The sequence below is a fragment of the Hippopotamus amphibius genome, chromosome 5, assembly GCF_030028045.1.
Source record: "Hippopotamus amphibius kiboko isolate mHipAmp2 chromosome 5, mHipAmp2.hap2, whole genome shotgun sequence".
NCBI classification, from domain to species: Eukaryota; Metazoa; Chordata; class Mammalia; order Artiodactyla; family Hippopotamidae; genus Hippopotamus; species Hippopotamus amphibius.
The window spans coordinates 32890067-32915540 of NC_080190.1; the positions used below are offsets into that span (position 1 = coordinate 32890067).

A 25474-nucleotide genomic window follows, 5' to 3' on the forward strand; every position below is an offset into this window, starting at 1 on the left:
CAAAAAGAATTTTGACTATAATCTATGGCTAATTTGAAGTCCCATCTCAGTATTGTGCCTCTTTGAATTTTTGTTTTTCTTTTTACTGGTTTGTTTCTATCCTTTAGATTATTTTTAAGTACCAAGCATCTGATTTCTATTATCAGGGTGTATATAATGTGGAAATCATACTAGAAGTTTACTGTTAATTTTAATGTTTTCCAGGTTCATGGAGCCTGCAGTTATTGTTTGCCTGGGAGGAATTTTACCTTTTGGCTCAATCTTTATTGAAATGTAAGTTTTGGCGATGTATTTATGTTTTGAGGGATTTCGTTGTGATAAGATTTAGGAGTTAGGGTAGGAATCGAATCATCAGATGGGCAGGCATCTAACGGAGCTAGTTTGTTAAGTCTATGCTTCTAGAAAGGGGTCTGTGTAGTTTTTCTAAAGGTATTTTTCTGCTTTGTTCTCAAATATTCAGGTGAAGTTTATATTGTTTTTGTATTATGTTCTAGACATTTCTCACCAAGCAGGAGATCTTAGAAATCAAAGTGTGCATGCTAGAGAATGTCAGACAAGCCTTTGATCACCTACATGATATAAGAAATTACTGATTTTTATTTTTAAAATATTTCTAAGGGTCCAGGGAATTGGGTAAACCATTAGCTATCGGTTAGTCTAGATCCTGACATCTTTGGATGCGCGTTCATTCCAAGTCTTCTTCCATCGAGGCCCGCAGGAGTGCTGGGAAGTGTGTGTGTGTTTGGGGGGTGGGAGGTAGGCCACCTTGTGCCCACTTACCATGCTTCATATCTGTATCCCTGGTCCCCACTGTAAAATAGAAGCCTTTCTTTTCTTAGCCTGTGTTCCCGTGTTCCTTGATGGGAATGCTGTGGCATTTTACGCAAGACAGTTCTTTGTATAGGATTTTTTTCAAGAACTGCAGGCATCCACCTCTCGCTTCTGCCCATGAAATGCCAGTCATTGTGACTGCTCAAAATTCCCTTACACGTTTCCAGATTCCCCAGTGCTGATTCTCTCCTGTACATTGGTGCCTTCTTAACAGCTGTGATTGAATCTGACAGTTGGTTAATTGAAAAAGTTGGCTCATGTAAGGGAATTATTAAAAAAAGATACATGCGTAACATTTTATTTTAACTTAAAACAACTAAAGGTACATCTTTCACTGATTTTTTTTTTTCATCTTCTACATTTTATTTCATAAAAAAATTCTTTGTTAGTCCAATCTCCAGTATTGAGAGGCAAGAAGCATCACAGTTAAGAGTTTAAAACTCTGGAGCCCGAGTGCCCAGGTTTGCAGCCCAGCTCCCCCACTCCTTAGCTGCGTAACCTTGGACAAGTCACTTAACTCTTCTAAGCCGGTTTTCCCACTGTTTAATAGGGTTAATAGAGCATCCACCTTATAAGGTTGTTATGAGGATGGAATGAATGGATGAATGCACCGTGAGCACCATGGCTGAGCACCATGGCTGGGACACACTAATCATTCAATAAATACAAACTGCCATTGACATTGAATGAGACAGTGTGCTCCTCAAGACAGAAACAGCTTAATATCTATTCATGGATTCATTACTGGGCACCTACTATGTGCAGGTCACTGGTGGATAGTGGGACTTTCACGTGGACAGCTCCCAACACAGTCCCAGGCTGGTAGTAAATGTGAGCACAGTCGTAGAGGTGAGCAGAGTGACGACTACCAGGATGCTTAAGCCCTTTGGGAGACTAATTAGTGTTTAACTTACTATTTGTTCAAATCAATGTGCATTTTACAAATGGTATCTTTATTTTAAACATTCTGAATGGCACAGCCCTCTACCCTTGGGCCAGCTCCAGGTGGGAGCAGGTGTGGGGGTGAGCTGGCCTGATTCCTGAGGGCTCAGAGCTCTTGCTGTGTGCCGCCCACAGTAGCATCACCTGCTAGAAGCTCTCCCTTCCTTAACAGTTACATCTTTCACTGATTTTTAAAAAAAATACAGAGTCAAGGTCTTGTTTTTGTACCTAGTTGACCTTTCCATCATTTTTCCTTTGAAATTCATAATGTATCTTCTGTATTTTCCAACCTTTTTAAAGCGGAGCAAGAATGTAAAAATCTGTCTGAAGTATCCTAAGTGCAGAATCCTTCTAGATTTGTACATTAGTCCCCCAGTCTTTTATAGTTGTCTCGCCTAGTTTTATAACTTTTTTTTAGTGGCTCACCTTACTGAATTTTTCCAAAGCATTCAACATAATTTTCATAGAAATCATATGTTCTTTTAGCTATCATGTTTATTTCTTTATGTAACATTTAATTAAATTGTCTAATTACACTAACAGGGACAACTGACATAGGTTTGGGCCACTCCTGGTGGTCACCTGCCAGCTGAGGGTATTAGTCGGCACCTTAGAGGGATTGGAGAGCAGTCACTTAGCTCATGGTTTAATAAAACCAGTTCGAACAGTTCTTTTGTACTTCCTGACTTGTGTCCTCACCCTTACTTGACTTGCCAGTATTTTTTCCTTGCTACCCCATCCATACTACCTTGTAGATCACATCTCTTCCTGTTTTCTCGGGTACTCTGTTCCATTAGGTAGCCTCTCAGCTGTATCTCTAATTCTTTGTTTTGACCACCCTCATACCCATTCTCCTTTTGGTAGCCACAGTGATCTTTCTAAGGTATCAGTCTGATCATGTCACTTATTTGCTAAAGACTTCTCATTTTCTTTGAGGTAAGGTCCAAACCCCATAACATAGTCAATATAGAGCTTCATAATACAGGATCTGGCCCTGTTCTCTCCTCCAGCCGCATCTCTTACCTCACCCTTCATTTGAAGTTCTAGCCATACTGAATTACTTCAAGTCTTCCTAATACAGTGAATTCCCTTATTTGTGAGCCTTTGCCTTTGCTGTTCAGATGCATGAAACATTCTTCTAGCTCCCCACCCACCATACCTTATCTGATTCTTCTCACTACCCCTCTCCTCCCCCAGAGCCCCACGCAGCCAAACCAGTAGGATGCTCCTCTTAGGTGCATTGGTGAAGCACTTGTCACAGTATGTCATGATTGCCCCTTTACTGGTGTTCCCCACTGAACTAATCTCCTTGAGGGTATAGACTTTGTCTTCAGTTCTGTCCTCACTGTGTCTGTGATATGTGTAGGCCTCTGAAAATATATGCTGAAAGAATGGGTGGCGGGTAAAGTAACTAACAAGCAGAAGGGAGCAAGGAAAAGAAGAGGGGCTAAAAAACCCCTTTTGTTTTAATGATGGCTTGTGTAATGGAATTAGAGTAAAGGATCTTCTTTGGTATAAAATCTTAATGGCCTTTCTCTTGTGGTCCTGTGAAAATGGCATGAAGCTTCCTTAGGCTTTTTTTCCTAATTATTTTTATTTTCCTAATTTTATACATTATTACTATATCAAACCTTTTTTTAATTTAATAGGATGTTTTATAAAATACATTGCTTCTATAGTGTCATATCTGGAAAAGAATGAAAAAATAAGGAAATTGACTATTTTAAAAATATGAAGTTTTAGCCATTTTCATTTTTCATTTCCACAGTATACTCTTTAAGCTTCTAATTTATTCAATTTGCTTAGACATGAATATCCTACCCCTAATGAATCTGTTCTTGAAAGATTATCTAAGAAAATATTTTTGAGGGAATTTTAAATGCTTTAATGAAAAAAAAGGGAGTAAGAGAAACTGTTGAAAGTTACTTGAAAGAAAAATATTGAGATTTAAGTGAGAAAAAAGTGAGAACTAAGATGCAAGTGAGATTTAGACAAAAAAAGCAGGGTGAGCAACATGAATAAAGACTAGAAAACTATGTCTTCGTTGCGTTGTATTTAGGTATTTCATCTTCACATCTTTCTGGGCGTATAAGATCTATTATGTCTATGGCTTCATGATGCTGGTGCTGGTCATCCTGTGCATTGTGACCGTCTGTGTGACCATCGTGTGCACATACTTTCTACTAAATGCAGAGGATTATAGGTGGTGAGTACTTATTTCTGGGAAGAACCTCTGGGGATCATAATATTTTAAAATAAGATTCTGTTTGAAGTGTATCAAGTAGAGTAAAAGATCTGTATAGAAATTTTCCTCCTTAAGATAGTATAGGGATTTTTTTTTTTTTCAATTATAAAAATGTTGACAATTTTAGAGGAAAAATAATATCAGTCAAAAAAATTTTTTTGGTATTAATGAGGGTCATTATTTTAAACATTAGGAGACAGATCTGAAAAAAAGAAATGGTTTATTTAGGGTCATTTATAATGGGAAATTCAACAAAATTTAGGATTTCTCTTTCCAATTCTTAGGCTTTCTCCTTGTTGATATATTTAAATGCCATTGTACGTGCATTTGTTTTTAAATATACAGAATCTTAAAGGATGTTTTTATAAAAGTCTTTGCTTTAAAATCTTTCAGTCCTGTTCATTCAAAAGAGTTACTTTTTTTCTTCAGGCAATGGACAAGTTTTCTCTCTGCTGCATCAACTGCAATTTATGTTTACATGTATTCCTTTTACTACTATTTTTTCAAAACAAAGTAAGTGGAGACATTTTCTCATTTTGCATTTTAGAAGCTAAGTTTGTCATTTAAATACTAGAATTTAGGCCGTATGTTGAAAGTGAAAATGGATATACTATATATAATTTTTTTGTTTTATTTCAGGATGTATGGCTTATTTCAAACATCATTTTACTTTGGATATATGGCGGTATTTAGCACAGCCTTGGGGATAATGTGTGGTAAGTTCTGAACTTCTTGGAATCTCATGAGTAAATCTTTGAGTGTTCGGATTCAGAAAAATACAGTAATTGGAAATTAAGAAACTACTTTCTGTTGTTTGATCAGGAACACCAAAATAAACTCAAGCATCTGATTTCAATCCTTTTGACTATTCCTCAAAATCTAATTTATTACCTCATTGATTTCTTTTTTACCCTCCTGTTTCTAATAATTCTGTATAGCACTATTTTCCATACCACAATTAGTTTCTCATTCATGTTGAGAATTGGTATTTATTTTTAAATTAGATTCTTTGGAAAAGATTATTATGTAAACAGGTTAAGGTTTTGGCTGAATGATTTTTGTTTGGAAGTTTTTGTTCCACTGTTCATGGAGGTAGCAGTGTCCAGGAGGCAGCACAGTTGACTGGTTATGAGGACACACTTGGGTGTCTGCAGACTGGGCTTAAGTTCTGGCTGTGTCATCAGCAGTTCTATACCTTGATCCAGTTCCCCAAGCTCTCCAAGCTTCTGTAAAATAAGGATAATACCATTGTTTCATGGATCTGTCACAATCTTCCATTAAATGGAAGAAGTAATAGTTACCACCATGTAATAGAGTTTCTAGTATGTGTTAAATAACTAGAAAAGAAAGAAAGAACTTTTGGAAGCAGCATGAAAAATGGAAAAGACATGGACTGGAGAGCCTGAGAGACTTGGATTAAATCTCTGTGCTGCCACTCACCTTCTTTTGTGGCCATGGGAAGGCATATTCACCTTCCTAAATCTCATTTTCTAATCTTTAAAATGGGCATATCTTTCAGCGTAGTTACTTGTAATAGTGTCATGTGTGTAAAGCACCAGGTATAATGCAGGTCTGTTATTAGGTGGTAGGAGTTAGCCAGTTACATGGGAGACATGGGGAATTGCTGGGGAGAGCCAGGCTTTGCGGGGTCAGTCAGTCCTGGTGTGAATTGTATTGCCCCTACTTAATAACCCTGTTATTCTGGCTAAATTATTTAACGTTTCTTCCTCAACATTCTCATTTACAGAACAGTTGTAATACCTGCCTTGCAGGGTTGTGATGGGAAGTCAGTGACTGAATGTAGGTAAACATCAGGTGGATGGCAGATGCTGAGTGCTGGCTGCTGCTGTTACTGGATTGACGAGGGCCGAGAGTCTTGGGCTGTCCTTCTGTTCTGGGGTTATGTCTTTGTTTCTGTAGTTTCTTTGGGTTTCAACACCTTGTGTTTTCACCTCAGAGCAATTTCATGACACTGAGTCCTGGCAGAGGTATCTTAAGGGAAACATGTACAAGCTACTTACTTTTTTTCTGGTTCAGGTGTTTACCCAATAAACGAAGCTAATTTCATAGTTACCTTATAGGAATGATGTAAGACTTAAGGACTAATCACTGGAGACATTTCCAGATACAGCATAATTCAGAACTACCCCCCACACACACACTTTTTTTTTTTTTTTTTTTTTTTGAATTCTGCCTTTAGCTATAGGGTGGGCAGTAGAATAAGGAAAACAGAAAGATCTTGTTGAAACCTAGGTCCTGGTATGACATATGTGGACCTCTTTAGGGTACCAAGATTGTTTTCTTCCTTTATCAGAGGACTCTGTTTCACAGATTGGTAGTTGCCAGAGGTAAAGGTGGTCAAAAGGTCCAAACTTCCAATTATAAGATGAATAAGTTCTGGGGATGTAATGTATGGTAAAGTGATTAGATTTAATAATACTGTGTTGTATATTTGTAAACTGTTAAGAGATTAGATTTATTTATTTATTTATTTATTTACTTACTTACTTACTTACTTATATTTGGTTGTGCCAGGTCTTAGTTGCAGCAGGCAGACTCCTTAGTTGTGGCACGCATGTGGGATCTAGTTCCATGACCAGGAATCGAGCCCGGGCTCCCTGCATTGGGAGCTCAGAGTCTTAACCACTGGACTGCCAGGGAGGTCCCAAGAGAGAAAGTTCTCATCACAAGTCAAAAAAAACCTTTGTAACTATGTGAAGTAATGGATGTTAACTAAATTTATTGAGGTGATCCTTTTGCAGTAGATACATATATCAAATCATGATGTACACCTTAAACTAATATAATGTTACATGCTAATTTTAAAAAAATCTATACTCAGCCATAAAGAATGAAATAGTGCCATTTGCAGCAACATGGATGGAACCTAGAGATTATCATACAAAGTGAAATAAGTCAGACAGAGAAAGAAGAATATCATATAATATCACTTATATGTGGAATCGAAAAAATGATGCAAATGAACTTATTTACAAAACAGAAACAGACTTACAGATTTAGAAAACAAACATGGTTACCAAAGGGGAAAGAGACAGAGGGGAGGGATAAATTAGGAAGTTGGGATTAACATATATACACTACTGTATATAAAATAGATAATCAACAAGGACCTACTGTATAGCACAGGGAACTCTATTCAGTACTCTGTGATAACCTTTATGGGAAAAGAATCTGAAAAAGAATAGATATATGTATAACTAAATCACTTTGCTGTACGCCTGAAACTAACACAACACTGTAAATCAACTATACTCCAATATAAAGTAAAAATTTTAAAAAAAGTATCTATTCTGTTCACATATACCATGTATATGACCAGTGGGTGCACACATATACAAATGACATTGTAAAGGAGTAAAACTAATTTCACCAGCTATAAGAGAAGACTGTTCTCTATATTGTAGTTAAATGTTTTATTTACAGATGCTGTGATAACCTTTCCTTGTGATAATTAGTTAACCAACTTTGAGGGAAAGATGAATAGGAACCGAAGGGTAAATCTGGCTTTGTGTTACGTGGGAACATCCTGTGTATCCCTTGGCAATCAGAAATTTCTTTTAGTATTATTGTCCATCCTTCCTTCAGAATGTTGTTCCCCGAGCTCCTGTTTATTTAATCTGAGATCTTTCTTGATCATCACCAGCAATCAGTGAGGTGTGGAGTCATGGGATTATGCAGAAGTTTACTTTTTTTTTTCCTTAAAGCTTTCTATAATGTGATTTTTAGGAAGACCTGGAGAGGTAATATCTTGACATTTACAAAGAAAACAGAATGAATTTAGCTAAATTTTTTTTAATGCATTTCTTGTTGAAATTTCATCTTGCTGCCTAACAGTCTTGGCACATTTTCAGTTCCCTGCTGTTCTGGCAGTGTCCCAACATTTATTCTTTAATGGGTTTATATGCCTTCAGTGCTAATCTGTGTTTTGGGGGAAGGGAAAACAGTTCACATTGGAAATGATTAAAATGTCATCATAATACAAAAATTATACATACTCAGGTTATGTTGCTAAAATGCTTTTTCAGTCAGTAATTGAAAGAAAAATATTTGTTAAATTTTTTTTATTGTAGGAAAAATAATTATGTTAAGATGGGAAGTAATTAGGTTGTTATATAGACTTTATATTTTGAGCACAGCATTTTAGTTTTAAGGAAATTAAGTTTAAAAGTGTATTATTTCTAGGACATTTATTTTTCTAGATAGCCTATTCAGTATCTTCCTTTTATAAAGTCATATTTTTATAAGCTTATTCTTGAGATACTCATAAGGTTAGGAGAAATGATTCCCTAGGTTGACACTGTGTTGCTTTTAACCGTATCTCTGCTCAAAAGGGAACAGTGTTTTGTAAGTCTGGAAAGTCAGGTTTGGTTATTGGACTAGTGTTGTATTATGCCAGTTAAATTTTTGATTCTACTTAAAATTTTACAGATATTTTTATATTATAAGAATTCAGGTTTATTTTTATAAAATTGAATGGTGTTTTCTCTTGTATAGGACTTGCATATAACTATTTCAAAATGAATTACCACTGTTTTCAAGTGTAGTATAATTATTTCACATTAAAAAATAAATGTTAATTCATTGCAAAAATAGGTTTGCTTTGGGTGGGTTTTTAAAATATTTTCTATAATTAATTATGGGAAATTTTCAAATATATACAAAAAGAGGAACACTAATATATATGTAGTGAGTCCCCATGTACCTAATACACCTCATATCAGTAATTATCAACTTGTAACCGATCTTATTTATGTTTCCACCTTACCCCCCCTTTTTTATGACATGAATCTCAGACTTTGTGTCATTTCAGCTGTAAATATTTCAGTATATGTGTGTATATATATAATGTGCAATGTTTATATACTATATTATAATTATATAACTATAATATATAAGAATGCAGTTATATAACATAATATTTCAGTATATATTCACTTATATAAGTATAATTTCTTAATATGCTCAAATATTCACTTAGTATTCAGATTTACCCCACACATCTTCATTTCTCTTTTAATACAGTTTGTTTGCATCAAGATCCAAGTAAGGTCCATGCCGTGCTTGGTTAAACTCTTTTAAGGATCTTTTACTCTATTGATGTTCGCTCTCTTTTCCTTTGCAATTATTTAAGAAACTTGGGTTTTGATTGGTTTGCTTGTTTTAATTCCTGTAGAGTTTTTCAAAGTCTGGATTTTGCTGATTATATCCCTAAGATGTTGTTTAATGTTTCTCTGTGTGCTTCCCCCCATATTTCCTGTAAAGTGGTAGTTAGATCTGTGGACTTGATCATACTCAAAATATTAATACTTGTCCAAGAATACTTAACAGATGGTTTGTAAACTTTCATAAGGAGGCACATAATGTCTGGTTGTCTCTGTGAGGTTAGCAACCATTGATAATTATTGCCTAGCTCAAATAAGTCATTAGTGGTTATAATATTGTCAGTCTGTTGTTCCTTTCATATGTGTTAGCTGGGATACTTCTCTAAGGAGAAAGTGCCTTTTATCAGCCATTTGGTTCTCTTGAGGTACAGTTTACATACATATAGGAAAGGCAGAAGAGGCTTACTTTTTTCCTTGCTTACACCAGTTGGGTGAAAAAAAGTTAGTTCAAAGGTGGTGAATTAGGTGTATGTGTGTGTATCATTAACTCATGGAAGATTTACTTTTAGACTTTGAATAATGGGCTTAACAGTAAATTCCTAAATCCAGGGGAGAATCTTCTCTATGATATGAATGACCAACTGTCTTGTTCTAAAGATCCCTTAGTATTAACAGTAAAGAACTGTAAAGAACTATACAGTTAATTCATTCGTTCAACAAGTATCTTATGTGCCAAGCACTTTTTTAGGCCCTGGAGGCAGAAACTTAATTTAACAAAACAGACAACAACACCCCTGCTCTCTGGTGTTTTGGGTCCCATGTGAGGCTGATTTTTCAGAAACTCCTGATCTACTTACCTGTCTGTCTTATCCATGCCCTCAAATGCCTGCCTTTCTACCAATCACACAGCTTCTACAATTTAAGCATAAAAAACAGAAACCATCAGAAATGCCTCCTCTCTAGAGCTTCAAATGCCATTGGGCCATGGTTCTCAGTCCTTTCCTGAGAGAATCCCCAGTCACTTCTTACTAAATTATCCATAAAATATCATATGGTTCAGGAAATATGTTAATATTGTTTTAATGACATAAAATAATCTATGCTTAAATTTTAAAAAGACTTTTTTCATTTATAATTTTTGTCATTCTGGATTATTCTTGCTTTGTAAGAGATTCTTTTAATTCATATAGTTCATTATTCATGTAATAATTGATATTTAATTGTAAAAATACTACAGCAGTTCAGACCTGGTGTATGTCAGTAACAGGTGATTTGCAAAACTAATGACACTATTTTAGTAAGTTCAGAGAGAATACTAATAAAAGATGTTATCTTGGAAACTGAATAACTTTTTAGAGCAAGAGCATTTAGTGTTTGTTTGTAAATGATGGATACTGCTCTGTATGTATTTGTTTCAAAACATCTTGTTTTATCTTTACAGGAGCAATTGGTTACATGGGAACAAGTGCCTTCGTCCGAAAAATCTATACTAATGTGAAAATTGACTAAAGACCCAAGAAAACCTGGAACTTCGGATCAATTTCTCTTTCACAGGGGTGGAACTTGCACAGCAAAAAAAAAACGCAAGAAGAGATTAGGGCTTTAACACTGGGTACTTTGTGGGTCTCTCTTTCGTGGATGGCTTAAAGTAACATCTATTTCCATTGATCCTAGGTTCTTACTGACTGCTTTCTCCAACTGTTCACAGCAAATGCTTGGATTTTATGCAGTAGGCATTACTACAGTACATGGCTAATCTTCCCAAAAACTAGCTCATTAAAGATGAAATAGACCAGCTCTCTTCAGTGAAGAGGACAAATAGTTTATTTAAAGCATTTGTTCCAGTAAAATAAATAGAGGGAAACTTGGATGCTAAAATTACATGAATAGAAATCTTCCTGGCACTAGTGTTTCTACGATATTGAAAAATAATGTTCCAGAAAGATTAATTTTTTTCTCTTATTTTTACTGCCATCGTCAGCCTATTGTGGGACATTTTTATATATTGAACCTGGGTTCTTTTTTGACCTGCCTTTTTTTTTTTTCCAATACAACTGCATCCTTTTTTTTTTTTAAAGAGAAAATTTAAAAATATTAAATCCTGCGTGTAATATATCTGCTGTCATCTTAGTTGGACCAACTTCCCATTTATTTATCTTAAAACTATCCAGTTACATCTTAATTCCATCCAAAGAAGATACAGTCTGAAGATAGAGGTGTACTCTCTACAATGCAATTTACTGTACAGTTAGAAAGCAAAGTGTTAAATGGAGAAGATATTTGTTTTTATTAAACATTTTGAGATTTAGATAAACTACATTTTAACTGAATGTCTAAGTGATTATCTGCCCCCTCCCCCCAAGTTAGTCTTACATTTTTTTGGGTTTGAATGAAGGTTTTACATAAGAAATTATTAAAAACAAGGGGGGTGGGTAATAAATGTATATAACATTAAATAATGTAACGTAGGTGTAGATTCCCAAATGCATTTGGATGTACAGATTGACTACAGAGTACTTTTTTCTGATGATGATTGGTGTAGAAATGTGTGAATTTGGGTGGCTTTTTACATCTTGCCTACCATGCATGAAACATTGGGGTTTCCTCAAAATGTGTGTGTCATACTTCTTTTGGGAGGGGGGATTGTTTTGTTTTTTTTCTCCTGAGACTCCTACAGGAGCTAAATTTGTAATTTAGAAACATTTAATTTTGTTAATTCTGTCTGGGGCACTTAAGTAACATCTAAAGCATTACTGCTTTAGAATGTTAAAATAAAATTTCCTGACCAAATTGTTTTGTGAAAATACATGTGTTTGCAATTTGAAGACATGTTTTCAAAAGGCAGTATTACTGAATGCAATTTTTTTAGTATACTATAAACCATGCTTTTCTAATACAGGGGACCCATACTTTAAAATCCCCAAACTTGCTTACATCTACATTATGCAGTACAGTCACAAATGAATGAGAAACGCTTTGAATGAAAGTGTGGCATAAAATCTGTTCAGGTTGGTGCACTGTGTAAAGTGGGGATGGGTAGAAGTGGTTAGCTTACTAGGGTATGAGCAAATAAAGGTTACAGTTTTCTAAGAGAAGCAATTTTAATTTTGATTACATCTTTCTGGAGCGGTCCATAATGTGAAGTTTTCCTAGAACCATTGAGTTTCTAGTTTAATAGTTTGCTATGCAAATGACCACCTAAAACAATACTGTATATTGGTATTTTTAGAAAGACTCAAAATAGCTGTAATATAAACCTTACTGTGAAGCTTATGCCATTCAGAGTTACATAAGGTGTTTTCATTACAAAATATGTTTCTATAAATTAATAGACTCTGCATCCTGTAAGGACTATAAAGGATGAAAAGTTTGATTTCTTACTGCTTAAGTACGGCTGACATGAACAAACAGAAATTTGATCAAAAGCTGTAGGTAAATCCTCTTCTTTAAGCCAAAATATTAAGTGTAACCTACTGGTTCCTGCATTTTCTCTTTCTTCTCATACCTGCCTTTAAGATCTTATAAGAAAAGGAACTAAAAGTCAGTACTTAATGGCTTGTATTATGTAACTTTTAAACTACATGTAAAGTATGTACAAGAACATGGAATCTGATAGATTGTAAATTGGGTGGCAAGCTTCTGTCTTAAAATGGAATTTGTTTCTCATGAATCTTGAAAGAAAGATGTAGGGTTTTTAAAGAATGAGTGGTTTAGCTGCTTTCAGGTACACCAGTTCTTTTACTAAATTGATCTGCATTTGAAATCCTTTAGAATCTTCACTGAAAAATAAATTTCTAATTTCCAAATACATTAATAGCTCCGTTAAAATGCGTATTAGTCACCTTGAAAAGTCCTTTAGAAAATAGGTATTGGCTTGTGGCATCATAGAGGGACTCTGTGTGTGTGTGTGTGTGTGTGTGTCTTGAAGAAGGTGTCATACACAAATAGTTTAGCTCCCTTGCTCTCAGTTGTAGAATAGTAAAATATAATATTATTTAAGTTAATTAAAGAGTAGGTTTTTCCACTCCGTAAATGCTGTTTGTCTCATTTGTTAACATTTGCTCAACTTATCAACTGATGCTTTGAACACTCTCAAAAACTGGGGATTTGTATCTGTAAACACACTTCTGAATTTTAGCTACATTAGTAAGTGACATTGTTAATTCATATACCCTGGTACAAGAGTAGGATAAGGTGGGAATGTAATGGCTGGAAGAGTGGTAAAGCATTCTTTAGTATATCATGTTGGGCTGCTAGATTGTGCTGAGTTTGCCCATAAATTAAGCCCCATGCCCTTAGAATTCATTATATTGTGATAATTTCTGAACCTAGTGAATGGTATGCTTGAGTGAGAGGTCCAGAGTGGATGGACCTCTTTATAAAGGTGGTTGTTGCAGATTCCATTTCTTCCAGAAGCCATTTTATTTAGGGTTTATCCACAAATTATATTCATTTCAGTAAAGCTTTTGTTTCCTAAATGTTTACTGATCACTTTATGCCAAATGTCTTGCAAATAAATATTAAGATTTCCTGAATTTTTACAAATGTAAAAAAGAAAAAAAATGTATTAATGTAATTTGTTGAGGAAAAGCTACATACCGAAGAGCTTCTGTATATGAGTTCTAGGTAAGAAAAGCCTATTTGTAATTTATACACTGCAGTTCCATTTTGGTTTAAGTTTAGATTTCAGCATGTCTTAGTGCTTCATTCTGTTGATTTATTGGAACACGTAATAAGTAGGAATAGTGACATATGAAAACAGAAGTATTCATTAATTTTTATATCTTCATAAAAATTTCATAGTTGTGAAGCTGTGTTTTAGCAATCAAGATGTTAAGGAGATCAGAGAAGTGAAGATTTATAGATTGTTTGGAAGTGTGTATAGAAATAGACTAGACTAGATTTAAACATAGGGTAGATTAGAAAGTTGACATACAGCTGCAGAAATTTTATAAGATTTAAATTCAGTATGAAGAATAACTCTTGTTCTCTCCTGTGAGCATTTTCTAAAAGCCATCTGATTTGACATTCTCTTTGGAGCTGTAGGCAGAATTGTGCAAAGACGAAAGTAAAGTTTTAAGTTTCACTTAAAGTTATAAGTTCTTGTTTCACTGTATTAGGAGATGGAAATAAACTTGTGTAAAGTGTTTACCTTGGAAGTATTGATGAACGAGTCTTGCTAATAATTGACTGATAAAGCAGCATTCTGTGTGTTTATCCTATTTCATCAGTTTAGGTCATTTGAAAGTTATTAACATTATAAGTAAGAGCTTAAGGCAAGGAGGAAATAACAGGGCATTCTATTTGAAGGACAACAGTATCTTTGGAAAAGCAGTCTCATTTGAGCCTTTCAACTGTGTCAGACTTGAATCTATAAATCCCCACAGAGTATGGACAATTGGTGACAGAGTTGGAAGGAAACAGTTAATGCTCAATGATTACTTCCATTTTTGTACCCACCCGTGATTTGTGTAGGTCATATTCCAACTGGCTTTTTAGTAATAGAAATCCAGTGCAGTATACTGTATCACATTTGAAGTTCTAATCTAGTCTGTTAATCTAACTGAAGTTGAATTTTTTAAAAGTAATAAAAAGTCATATGTTCTTCCCTTGGATTCTTTATTTCCTTTTTGAAACAGGTGAACCAATCATAAGGGATAACCTATTATTATTGGCACGCATATGAAGAGATTACTAATAGCTTTCCACAATTAAATAAAGCAGGGGTCAGCAAACTTTCTGTAAAGGGCCCGATAGGAAATATTTGAGGCTTTGGGAGCCGTACAGTCTGTCGCAACTGCTCTACCGTTGCAGTACAACAGCCATGGGAGACAGTACATCAACTAATGAGCATGGCTGTGTTCCAGTAAAACAACAGAAACAGCCAGTGGGCCATAGTGTAATGACCCCTGAAACAAAGGATTTAAAATTTGATATTTAGTTTTTTCCCCAACTTTATATCTTGAAAAAAGAAAATGTACAGAAAGTGGAGAGAATGGTACAGTGGATCAGCTTTGTCTTTTTAAGAAATGATTTTTCTCTTACTATTACTCTTTTGACTTTGTATACAAACTCTGACTCCTGCGTTCAAACCCCACTACCGCTATGCCTGTCATTCTCCTGATTGATCATACATTGCATTTGTCTAATGCTTACTACTGTTTCACAACAGTTTCATACATATTTTCTCAAAACTATCCTGTGAAGCTGATAGACAGCTACTTTTTATAGATAAGAAACTAGAGCAGCTAAAGAGTTTATTTTTAGCTCAGAAGTAATCAAAATTAGGTCTTGACTGCCGTAGTTGTAAAATGGGGATATCACCTCTCCAGGCTTTGAAAGAGATAATACATGTAGAGATCATATTGGAAATAAGTGTTCTATACCAACGGTAGGGATTATTTTGATTGTACTACATCAAAATTAGTGGTTAATTTCTCCAGGTCTATTTGTACTTTTTTTTTTTTCATCTTCAGTTTTAACTAGTTATTTAAATTCTTGTCCACCTCCTTGGTTCTTTTCTCCCCCTGATTTTATTACCAGACTCAGTTGACACCTATACTTGGCAATCCTGTTAGCCAAATAGTTTAAATTGGTGCAAATGTGAGTTACTTTTGATCTCTTTAGTGAACACTTTTTTTTCTTTGATTGGAAAACTAGGAGTGTAAAGGAATCTGTTATACAACCAGCTTCTGGGTTTCAGTTTAACATTAGAAAAGGGGGCGGGAATAAGCTTGCACTGGGACACATGGTGTCAATGATAATGTAGTCTACGGATGTTTTTAAAGTTATGTTCAAAGTTTTGCATGCTTAAGGTGATAAGTTGCAAATTTTAAAAATGGAGGACACGGTTTTAGGGAGAATTTGGTTAACTCATTTAAACTGGTCAATGTCACAGTTCTTAGTGGCCCAGTTTAAGCCACTAAGATTATGGGACTTAAAGCTGGAGATCACTGAAGGGAAGAGAGGGTCTAGAGAGTAAGACGTGGAAGGCGGTTTCCAAGTTGGAGTTGGTCAGACAGGTCTGCTGTAGGCTAGGGACCTAGAAGGGTATGAGAGACATAAATAGGTAAGTGTCATAGGTGTGGTAGCTGCTGTAGGCATGAAGATGTGGGCTGTGTGGTTATGAAGTTGTCCCCGGCAAAGACATGGAGGTGTAAAACAGCAAGGCCCTATTAGGATGACTGTAAGGTGTTTAATGCAACAAGAGTGGAGAGAAGGAGGTGGCAAGAGTTAAGGCTGAAATCCACGTGGAAAGACGGCCTGTTAGTGGATGGAGGGCCTGATATGCCACCCTTCGGTGCTTGGGTGGAGGTTTCAGAGAGTCACAGAAGGTATTAAACAGCTGCTAAAAATTGTAACTATTAAATATTTTAAAAACTCAAAGTACCTTCTCAGTGGTCCGTTGATGTAAACTAAGAAATGAACCAGCAAATGAGAGTGTTCACTTTACCCTGGAGGTTCTGCTCCCTGCCTTGGAAAAGATTACGTATACTAGCCTGGAAAGGCACGAGGAGGAGAAAGTGGCCTCTGGAGTAGTTAAAGAGGATGAAACTTGGTATGTGTGGAGGTGTTTGAGAGCTGCTGCAAGAGAGCTGTGTCACTCTGGGCATAGGGGTTTATAGCTGGAATGAGTTAGATGGAGGACAGATATCTGACTAAAAAGGGAGGGAAGCTTGTATTGACTTGCAGATTTCCACAGGACCATGAGCTGTGCGGGAGGAAACCCACAAATAGTTATGAATGTGATAATGGAACTGAGTTGAGCAGCTTTAGATCACAAAGCCTTTTATTCTAAGCCTATCTCTAGTTTTTTCGTGGGATTTTAAAAAACACATTTTAACAATTATTTGAACCCCAATTAGAGTTTAAAATATAAAAATGAGGAGTGAAATCAGAAACCATAGAACTGAGAAAAAAATATTAACCATCCCTTTTAATTGTTCCTAACTTTTCTGTACTATGACTCAAATAGTTTGTTGATGTTCGTCATTTGATAGCCTTTAAAATAGCATTTGAACAGGGCTTTTGACATAAATGCTGTTTGCTCATCCTGGAGCACGACTGTCTTCAAAATATTTGGGCAAAGAGTGTTAGTGAGAAGCCTGGCAGAGCTACTCGTGAGGTGGGGATTAGAGGCAATCAAAACTCACAACCTCGGTGCTTACCCAAGAGGTTGCCTGTAATGTCTATTTTCCGGAGGCGTTCCCTGCTAATGAGGCCAGTTGGCTGTTTGCCTAGTGCCATCTGGAGACCTGGAAGTGTCACAGAAGTTTGTTAGGCTTTTGAGATGTTGACTTTGTGGACTTGTCTACTGACAGGTGGTGACCTTCGCTAAGTTGAATGCAGAGACCTATGGTGTTGGGTTTGACTCCTTCTAGCGTTCATGCAGAAATGATGTTCAACCCCTTCCCACACCTATTTAATGGCCACTTGGCCTTCCCTGCCATCTGGTGACATCCATTCCCCCCACCCACCCACCCCAGATTACTTCCTCCCGTCTGTCAGTTCTTGCCCAATCTGGCTCCATCCTGTATGTGCCCATTTGATGAAGACGGCATGAAGCAGGGGCAACTTGCATTTCTGAGGGCCAAGACAAAACATCCAGTAGCACCCTTCCAGTGGCTAACTTTTAAACCTTTACTGGTTTGAAGGACCTGTTACCCTACCTATTAGATGAGAGACGATTGTGATGCAAGAAATTCGGAATCCTGTGTAAAGCCCAGCTTTGGGTTCCCTGTTGGCTCTTTTATCATTAGTGGCTATGAAACCATATGGAAATGGAAAAGGAAAGCTCAGTCCATTTTTTCTGCTTGCACTTTAAATGAAAAAAGATTCTACTGGGTGTGATGCTGAAAATCTCTACGCATTGGTGTGTTTTACTTCTTGATTGGGACAATTGTGCTTGCATAGAAAAGTCTTCGAAAAGCCTCTTGGTAATAGGACTCTTTGTCTATAAATCAAAATGGCTCAGTTCTGACAATTTTTACATTTAAGGTACAAGGTAGGAGGGGGTTTCAAATATCTCTTGATTATTCTCTTAAATTATTTGGGCATATGTTTCTAATTGGCAAAAAATTGACCAGACTTCAGAAATTGGTTGCTTTTATTCCATCAAGTTAATGGTGAGTGGCTTATTTAATAAAAACATGTCTGTAATTTAACACAAATAGCACGTACAGCTGTTCGTTTGTCAATCTTTTTGCCTGAATGAAGCATCTTACACTGTTTTACTAAAGGGTTGGGGTCACGTAAAGGGGAAATCCGTCATTTTAAATCATTCTTCCCTTAGCCAGTCAAATCACCAGCCACACGTTAGGTTAGGTGGGTGCTGCAAGCCAGCGCCGTTTACGGCTGGACGAGGGAATGTTGAGAAAGCTGAGAGGATCAAAGTCCTGGATTTTTTTTCTTTGCGCGGAAAGCGCCCAGAGAGAAGATTCGCTTCGTCCCTAGAGAGAAACGATTGTCCAAAAAGCACAGTGAGTTGGTGAGAGGGATCGCTCGCATTGGGTTCCTGGTCCTGCGCTCAGAGCTTTAAGCACTGTCGCCTGCCTTCACCCACGTGTGCATCGAGGATTTGTAAAGTGAGTTTTGAGAATAAAAGAAGGCGGGAAGTCCAGCCTTGATCTTCAGGAGCAGCGTTTTGGGGGCCGGAGGCGCGGTGGCGCCCGGAGAAGGGCGCCCTCGGCTCTGTAGGAGCGCTGCGGACCCCTGGTCCTTGCCTTCAGCATCTACACCTCGCTCCCCTTCCTCCGAAGTTGCGGAGGTGCCGGGAAGAGGAGGGGCCTCGCCTCGGGCGCCAGAGTGATTGGCTGCCGGGGGCTCCTGGCGAGGTCTGTGCGGTCCAGCCCGCGTGGAGAGGGGCGGAGCGGCCACTGCCCCAACCACCGCCACAGTCGCAGCCGCCGCAGCCTCGGCCGCCGGGCAAGTAGCTCCGAGCGGCGGCTTCCTGGGCGCGCCGACGAGGACCGGGACGCCGCGCTCCGCTGGTTCCGCGTCCGAGCCACGCGGGGCAGCTGCGCGTAATCGCCGCACCTGGGTCGCCGCCGCCCCGACCCCGTACACCGTCCCCCGCCCGAGCCCAGCTTTCGGTGCACCCAACTCCCTCGGTCTTCGCCGGCCCCTCGCATCCATGCCCCGGGTGACTGCGCTCGGGGCCCTTGTGCCACCGCTGCTGCCTCTCCTGCTACTGCGGCTGCTGCTGCTGCCCCGCGACGCCGGGGGGCTCGGGGAGCGCTCGGACGCCACCTGGGACGACTCGGCGCTGGAAGGCGAGGGGAGCGCGGAGCAGCAGCTGGAGCCTTACCATGACCCGTGCAAAGCCGGTAGGTGCCGCCGCCGCCGCCGCCGGGGAAGTCCGGCAGAAGTTTGTCTTTGAAATGCAAATGAGGTGGTGGGCAAGCCTGCGCGGCTGCCTGTGGGGCGGGTCTCCCCTCCCCTCCCCCGAGATGCCCCGGGCTCCCCGGGAAAACAATGCCCCAGAGGGGACTGCTTAAATGCCACTCCGGCTGGGACGTCCCGGCCCGCGGCTTGCGTTGCGCACCGGGTGGCGGCCGCGGCAGCGTTCCCCAAGCGCATGGCGGCGGGCGCCCGAGGCGGAGAGGACGCCCAGGGTCCGGGGCGGCCCCCGGGTCGCCTGACAGCCAGGTGGTCAGCACGGGCCACCGCTGGGCTGGAGCAGAGAAGCAGGAGCCAGCCTGGGCGCGGCGCTCCCAGGCTCAGACGGAGTTGCTGGCTCCGATTTCACGGCATTTCTAAGTTTCACGCAAAGTTTCCCAAGACCTTCTGGTTACTCTCGGGAAGAGAGTTAAAAAAGTAAAAAGCTTCACAGCAGGCAAAAGGAGAGCGGTAACCGGGGGAGAATGTGTGTGACTCAAGTTACCTCAAACGTCCCTGCAGCCCCGCGAGTGTGGTCTCGGCTGGGGGTCGTCCTGGGCGGGCGGAGATGGAAGCCGTCAGGTGCTCTAATCCCGCCAGGAGGCCGCGCCCCGGGACGCGCGGGTCTTTCTGGCGCAAATCGCGGCCGGGGCACTGCGGATCCCGCTTCCTACGAGCCCCCTGTCGGCTCGTGTGTCCCGAGGGCAGCGGCTCCGAGCCGGAATAGTTGAGGTGTCAGCCCAGAAGGGCCCAAGCGCATGATCCAAAGAAAGTCGATGGGTCTGGGACAGTTCCCGGCTGGGACAGAGGGATGCTCACGCACCCGAGAGCGGATGGTCTCAGAAGCCCGCTGAGCCGCTCCTGGCCGGCGGCCAGGGGCCGCGGGTTTCTCTCTGGGCAGGGCCCAGCCGCTTCTCTCGGCGGCCCGCAGAGATGAGCGGACCGAGGGAAGCTCGCTGCCTCCATCCGAAGAAGGGCAAGGTGCTTTTCTTCCAGTTGATGAGGGAAGTGCCATGGGCCAGTGTGACCCCGTTCCCTCACTCCCTGGAGACCTCTAGTAGCGTCAGTTTCATCATCTGAATTGGGGACAGTAATTGTAGGAGGGCTCAGATAATTTACGGGGAAATTCTCTGTGAAAGGAATAATAGTGATGACGCTAATTATTTGTGTTGTTACTGCAGCGAATGTGGTCTTGGCTGGGGGTTGGGCAGGTCAGAACTGGGTGAAGTCTCCAGGAGACCAGTTTACTCAGGGGTCAGAGGACCTAGGAGAGTGTGAGACGTGAGAATCTTGTGAAGGTTGAAGATTAAACCAGGCTTGAGGAGCCTGATCTTAATCTGCAGGAAGATTCCTCCAGAATAGCCATCTGATGCTGTACCTTGTGGGGCTTCTGGGTTAGGAAAGAGGGCAGAGAGCTGATACCCGGCTAATTTGAGAGAATATCAGCGGGTAGTATGCCCTGGTCTGAGGTATCTCAGTTCCTCACTGGACCTTGGTCCTGACCAGGTTGAAGAGTCTCTGGAGAACTGAGACACAGGCCTTGCCTGAAAAGAGGGGCCCTGAGCGTGCAAAACTGAGATGGAGGCTAAGCGGGGGTGATCAGCTATCACCTGCACCTGCCAGGTCCTGGTCTTTACTGGATGTGAGCTGGGGCCTCTGGGAGGCAGGGTGGACAGTTGGGGCCTGGGATGCGGCAGCAGTCCATGTGCTGGGGAATGTATCGAGCACCTCTGGGATGCTGGGTGCTGATCTGGGCCCTGCGAATCTGGGTGAGAGAGTCATAGGTTTGTCTGTGAGAGCTCTTCTGCTCCCAGCCTCGGGAAATAACACTAAGGCAGGTGTGCCTGTTGGGGCCTCATTTTTCTCCAATAATTTCAGAGAAAATGCTAGATTAACCAGGGCATGTGTGTTCTGTGACTCTTCACAGACCACATAGGATTGGGCAGGCAGGGCCGGAAAGTAGGTGTATGGTTTCAGCCAGCTTCACGCATCCTCCGCAGCCATCCTCCATCCTACCCTCCCAACTCCTTGACCTCTCCCTCATCCATGCTGATGCTAAGAGTGAGCAGGAGAGGGCGATGGCAAGGGAGACCTAAGGGAAAGGTCACATCAGTCTGCTCATGCTTCTGGAAATTCCCTGAGCAAGGGAACAGCCTTCTGGAAGGACAGGAAGCAGTTCACCAAGGACTGGAGTCTCAGTGAAAGGATGTGCCTCTAGGCTTGCGGGGAACACTGCCTTTCCTGGTTTCGTATTCAAATCAAACCTTAAGGGGCAGCCTTTCCTTCTGTCCCAGTCACCTGCTAACTTCCTGACTCCTCTGGCCAAAAGTCCTCTGTCAAGGACCTGCCACAGGGCTTTGAATAAAACACCTCCCACCTGCCCCTTCTTGAGCTGAGGAAGTCTCTATTCTGCCGTGGAAGCCGAGTGCAAACAGAGAGTCTGTTTTTGTTTTTTCAAATATTTATTTATTTGGTTGTGCTGGGTCTTAGTTGCAGCAGGTGGGCTCCTTAGTTGTGGCCCTCAGCCCCCTTAGTTGTGGCATGTGAACTCTCGGTGCAGCTTGCGTGTGGTGTCTAGTTCCCTGACCAAGGATCAAATCTGGGGCCCCTCGCATTGGGAGCACAGAGTCTTAACCACTGCACCAGCAGGGAAGTCCTATCTTCTCAGTATTCTATGGTTCTATGACCTTTGCTTCCAGCTCAGGCTCTCAGAGGCTGACCAAATCAGTTGGTGTTCTGTCATTTACAGATTTACCATCTACACACTTTACTATTTTCTCTGCCATTTACAAACTGTGTGACCTTGGGCAAGTCACTGAATTTCTCTGTGCCTTTGTTTCCTCATTTGTAAATGAGGATGATTCCTAATAGATTAATGTGCTTAGGATAGTACCTGACATATAGTTAAGTAATTTTTAGACAGATTTCCTAGAAAGTTGTCGAAAGAACATCTTCTTGCTGACCTTTGAAGTAAGTTTTAAACTGTAAAATTTAAATTTACTAATAAACAATCTATTTGATGCTGTAAAAAGAGATGCTTTTAAAATCAGGTGATTGTGGAGTATGATAGGCTTGGAAAGCCCTCCTGGCCTGGGGCTGATAAGATGTGTGGGGCTTCGTGGGTGTGGTCTCTGTCTGGTGGTCCACGGCTCTGCTGTTTGTTTTTCATCTGATACTGTAAGTGAGGTCAGGAGTTCAACATGACAGTAAATTACAAGACATCCTTCCAACCACCATGCCCCTGAGAACAACTTTTGCAAAGCTTCTGAGGGCTTCTCCTGCCTGCTTGACCTCACGCATAATTCTTCAGCTGCATTCAGGGCCAGAGGCCTGGATCCATATCCTGACCCTGCCTCTTTCTCTTTGTACAACCTTGAGCAAGTCCTTCACCTCTCCATGCCTCAGTTTCCTTGTCTGCAAAGTAGGGGAAGGAACAAAACTGCTTGCCTCGTAGGGCAGACATAAGGCTAGTTGCAGCTGTATTCCTGGGAGAGCAGAGTCTTACCCAGGACTATGTAGATCTGTAGGTAGATGGCTTAGGAGGTGACCCCAAGGAGCAGGGCGAGGGAGCAGGGCGAGTATGACAGGGAAAGAGGAAATCCAATGATGGGCGTGGAATCGAGGTAGCTGCTTTAGTTGATGGGGCCATGTGCCCACCCGGCCCTCCCATAAGGCTTCCCAGAATTATCTCCCCAGGGAACAGGAGGCCGGAGCATTTGTCCAAAGCCTGCTGTCCTTCATGGTTTGTGCCGGTTTCTATTCCTGTGTAAAAAACCACCCAAACTCTGTGGTGTAGAACAATTGCCATTTTGCTGCGTAGGTGAGTGTGTAGACCAGGGCTTTGGAAAGGGCGCAGTGTCTGCGCCTGTGCTGGGGGGACACGCAGGCTGGGGGGGACTTGACAGCTGGGGGCTGGAATCTCCTGCAGGCTTGCTTGTGCCCTCACATCTGGCAGCCGAGGCTGCTGTTGCCCGAGGCCTCAGTTGGACTGTGGGCCAGAACCTACCGGTGGCCTCTCTGTGGAGTCTCTCCGTGTGGGCTGGCTAGGCTTCCTCACAGCATGGCAGCTGGGTTCTAAGCGTACACATCCCAGGGGAACCCGCTGGCAGCTGTATTACCTTTCATGACCTTGCCTCAGAAGCTACGGATGGTCACAAGCTCTCCCAGATTCAAGGGGAGGGAACGTAGCCCACCTCGCCATGGGAGGCGTGTCAAAGTCACACTGTTGAAAGAGTGTGTGGAATGGGGGAGCTTGTTGCAGCCGGTTTGGGAGCACTCCTTGAGGCCTGAACTTCCCTGCACCTGCGTGTGCAGGCGTCGTGGGCTATACAGATTCAGAAAAAGCTGTCAGGCTGAAAAGTGGGGAGCCATGCAGCGGATGCGTGGAACTGCCCGGAGTTCCATGAGCTGAGGATGCGAGACTCGGGCCAGCAACATTGTCTGCCTGAGGCTTACACGGTATGCAAATACCTTGTAAACGGACAAGTGCTGTGGAGCCTTTTGGGTTTATTAAACCCAAGGGAAATGGTTGACAGCCGGCTTTACTTTCCAGCGGGTGGCTTGATAGATGCCAGGGCCTTCACATATGATAAACATATATATTCCTTCCTCAACAAATGTAGTCAGGAGTCCCTGACAGCCAACGGCGCAGGAGCTGGAATGAGGCTCTTTCCTCACAAGCGAGGTTGCAGTCCTTCCTCACACTTTTAGACCCGACTTCTGCCCGGAATGTGGGGCCCCGCTCCGTTTTGTCATGCTCTTCCCGAGACAGTGACCTTATCAATCAGCTCCTTGTTTGGGGGGGCACCGGAGCCCTCTAGGACGGCACTCCTTGGAGCAGCTCCTGCCAGCAGCCCTCACGTTACTGATACGAGGCTGGAGCGTCAAACTGTGTGAGAGGAGGGATTGTTGTCTGCTTTGGTCACTGCCGTTCGCACGTCGTAGGTACGCGTCAATACCTGCTGAACGAGGGAATGATGATTTTGGCCCTCTGTGGGTTGGGTCCGTGGCTGAAGGAACCTCCAAGCTCACCATCAGTCTGGAAAGGGAGGCAGAGCCGGCCCGGTGGCAGCAGCCCTCCTGAGACTGCTCTGGGCAGAGATGGGGGACGTGGAGTCCCGGGCGGTGCCCCCCCAGAGTTTCCAGCCTTCATGGCAGGGGCAGGTGCCCTGGATTCTGAAGCACAGATGTGAGGCTCCCATGATGCCTCCTGGAAAGCTACCTCCTAGCACAGCCTGTCTCCAGAGCAGGAGATGCCTTCTCCTTGGCACCTTGTCTCTCCCCAGGGGTCACACCTAGATGAGGGTGGCTGGTAGTTTTACAACCTTATTTTTATTTTAACCCTATTTTTATCATGGTGTCCTTGCTGATTTGGGCAGGCGCTGATTTGATGGAGTCAAAATATTTCAGGGCTGTATGGAAATGAAATATTTATCTTTCCTACTTCTCCAAGCAGAAGCTGCATCTAGTCCACCTCTGTCTCCAATTTTTCACCCCTGAAGTGCCCTGGGGCAGAGCATGAGGTGATTAAGAGCATGGACTTTGACACTTGACAGACCTGGGTCCAAAATATGCTGCCCCTGCAAGGCTGTGTGACCTTAAGACAGTTACTTAACCTCTCTGAGCCTCAGTTTCCTCCCTTGAGAAAAAAGTACTAATATTCCTTTCTGAGGGTTGCTGCAGGGATTAAATGATACAATGTTTGTCCTGTGCTCAGCAAGGTTTCTGGACAAGGCAAGAGTTCATTGATGGATATGTATTACTAGAGCACAGAACAAGTGCTCACAAGTACTTCCTGAACTCTTGTTGAACTGCTTTAGAGGAATTTGAATTTTTGTGATAAATGAACAAGTGATTTCAAGTAGTGTAGTTAGGGATTCTTAAATTCAGACCTGATAGTTATTGGTAAACAGGGTCTCAAAAGTAAGTGAAGGGTGAATTTTTTTTGTATGTGAGT

At 41.3% G+C, this 25474-nt stretch overlaps 2 protein-coding genes across 2 annotated transcripts in view; both read left to right on the top strand.

Annotated features, from left to right (window-relative positions):
• Positions 1 to 11931, top strand: part of TM9SF3 (transmembrane 9 superfamily member 3) — a 63675-nt gene extending 51744 nt beyond the window's left edge. The window contains exons 11-15 of the mRNA XM_057734587.1: positions 205 to 273; positions 3833 to 3979; positions 4448 to 4531; positions 4658 to 4734; positions 10583 to 11931. Coding sequence (XP_057590570.1) covers positions 205 to 273; positions 3833 to 3979; positions 4448 to 4531; positions 4658 to 4734; positions 10583 to 10650 — 445 coding nt within the window. The 3' untranslated portion in view covers positions 10651 to 11931. The remainder of the gene's footprint in view (positions 1 to 204; positions 274 to 3832; positions 3980 to 4447; positions 4532 to 4657; positions 4735 to 10582) is intronic.
• A 7126-nt stretch (positions 11932 to 19057) lies between these two features.
• Positions 19058 to 25474, top strand: part of TLL2 (tolloid like 2) — a 134656-nt gene continuing 128239 nt past the window's right edge. Inside the window, exon 1 of the mRNA XM_057735781.1 lies at positions 19058 to 19466. Within this exon, the coding sequence (XP_057591764.1) occupies positions 19274 to 19466 (193 nt within the window). The 5' untranslated portion in view covers positions 19058 to 19273. The remainder of the gene's footprint in view (positions 19467 to 25474) is intronic.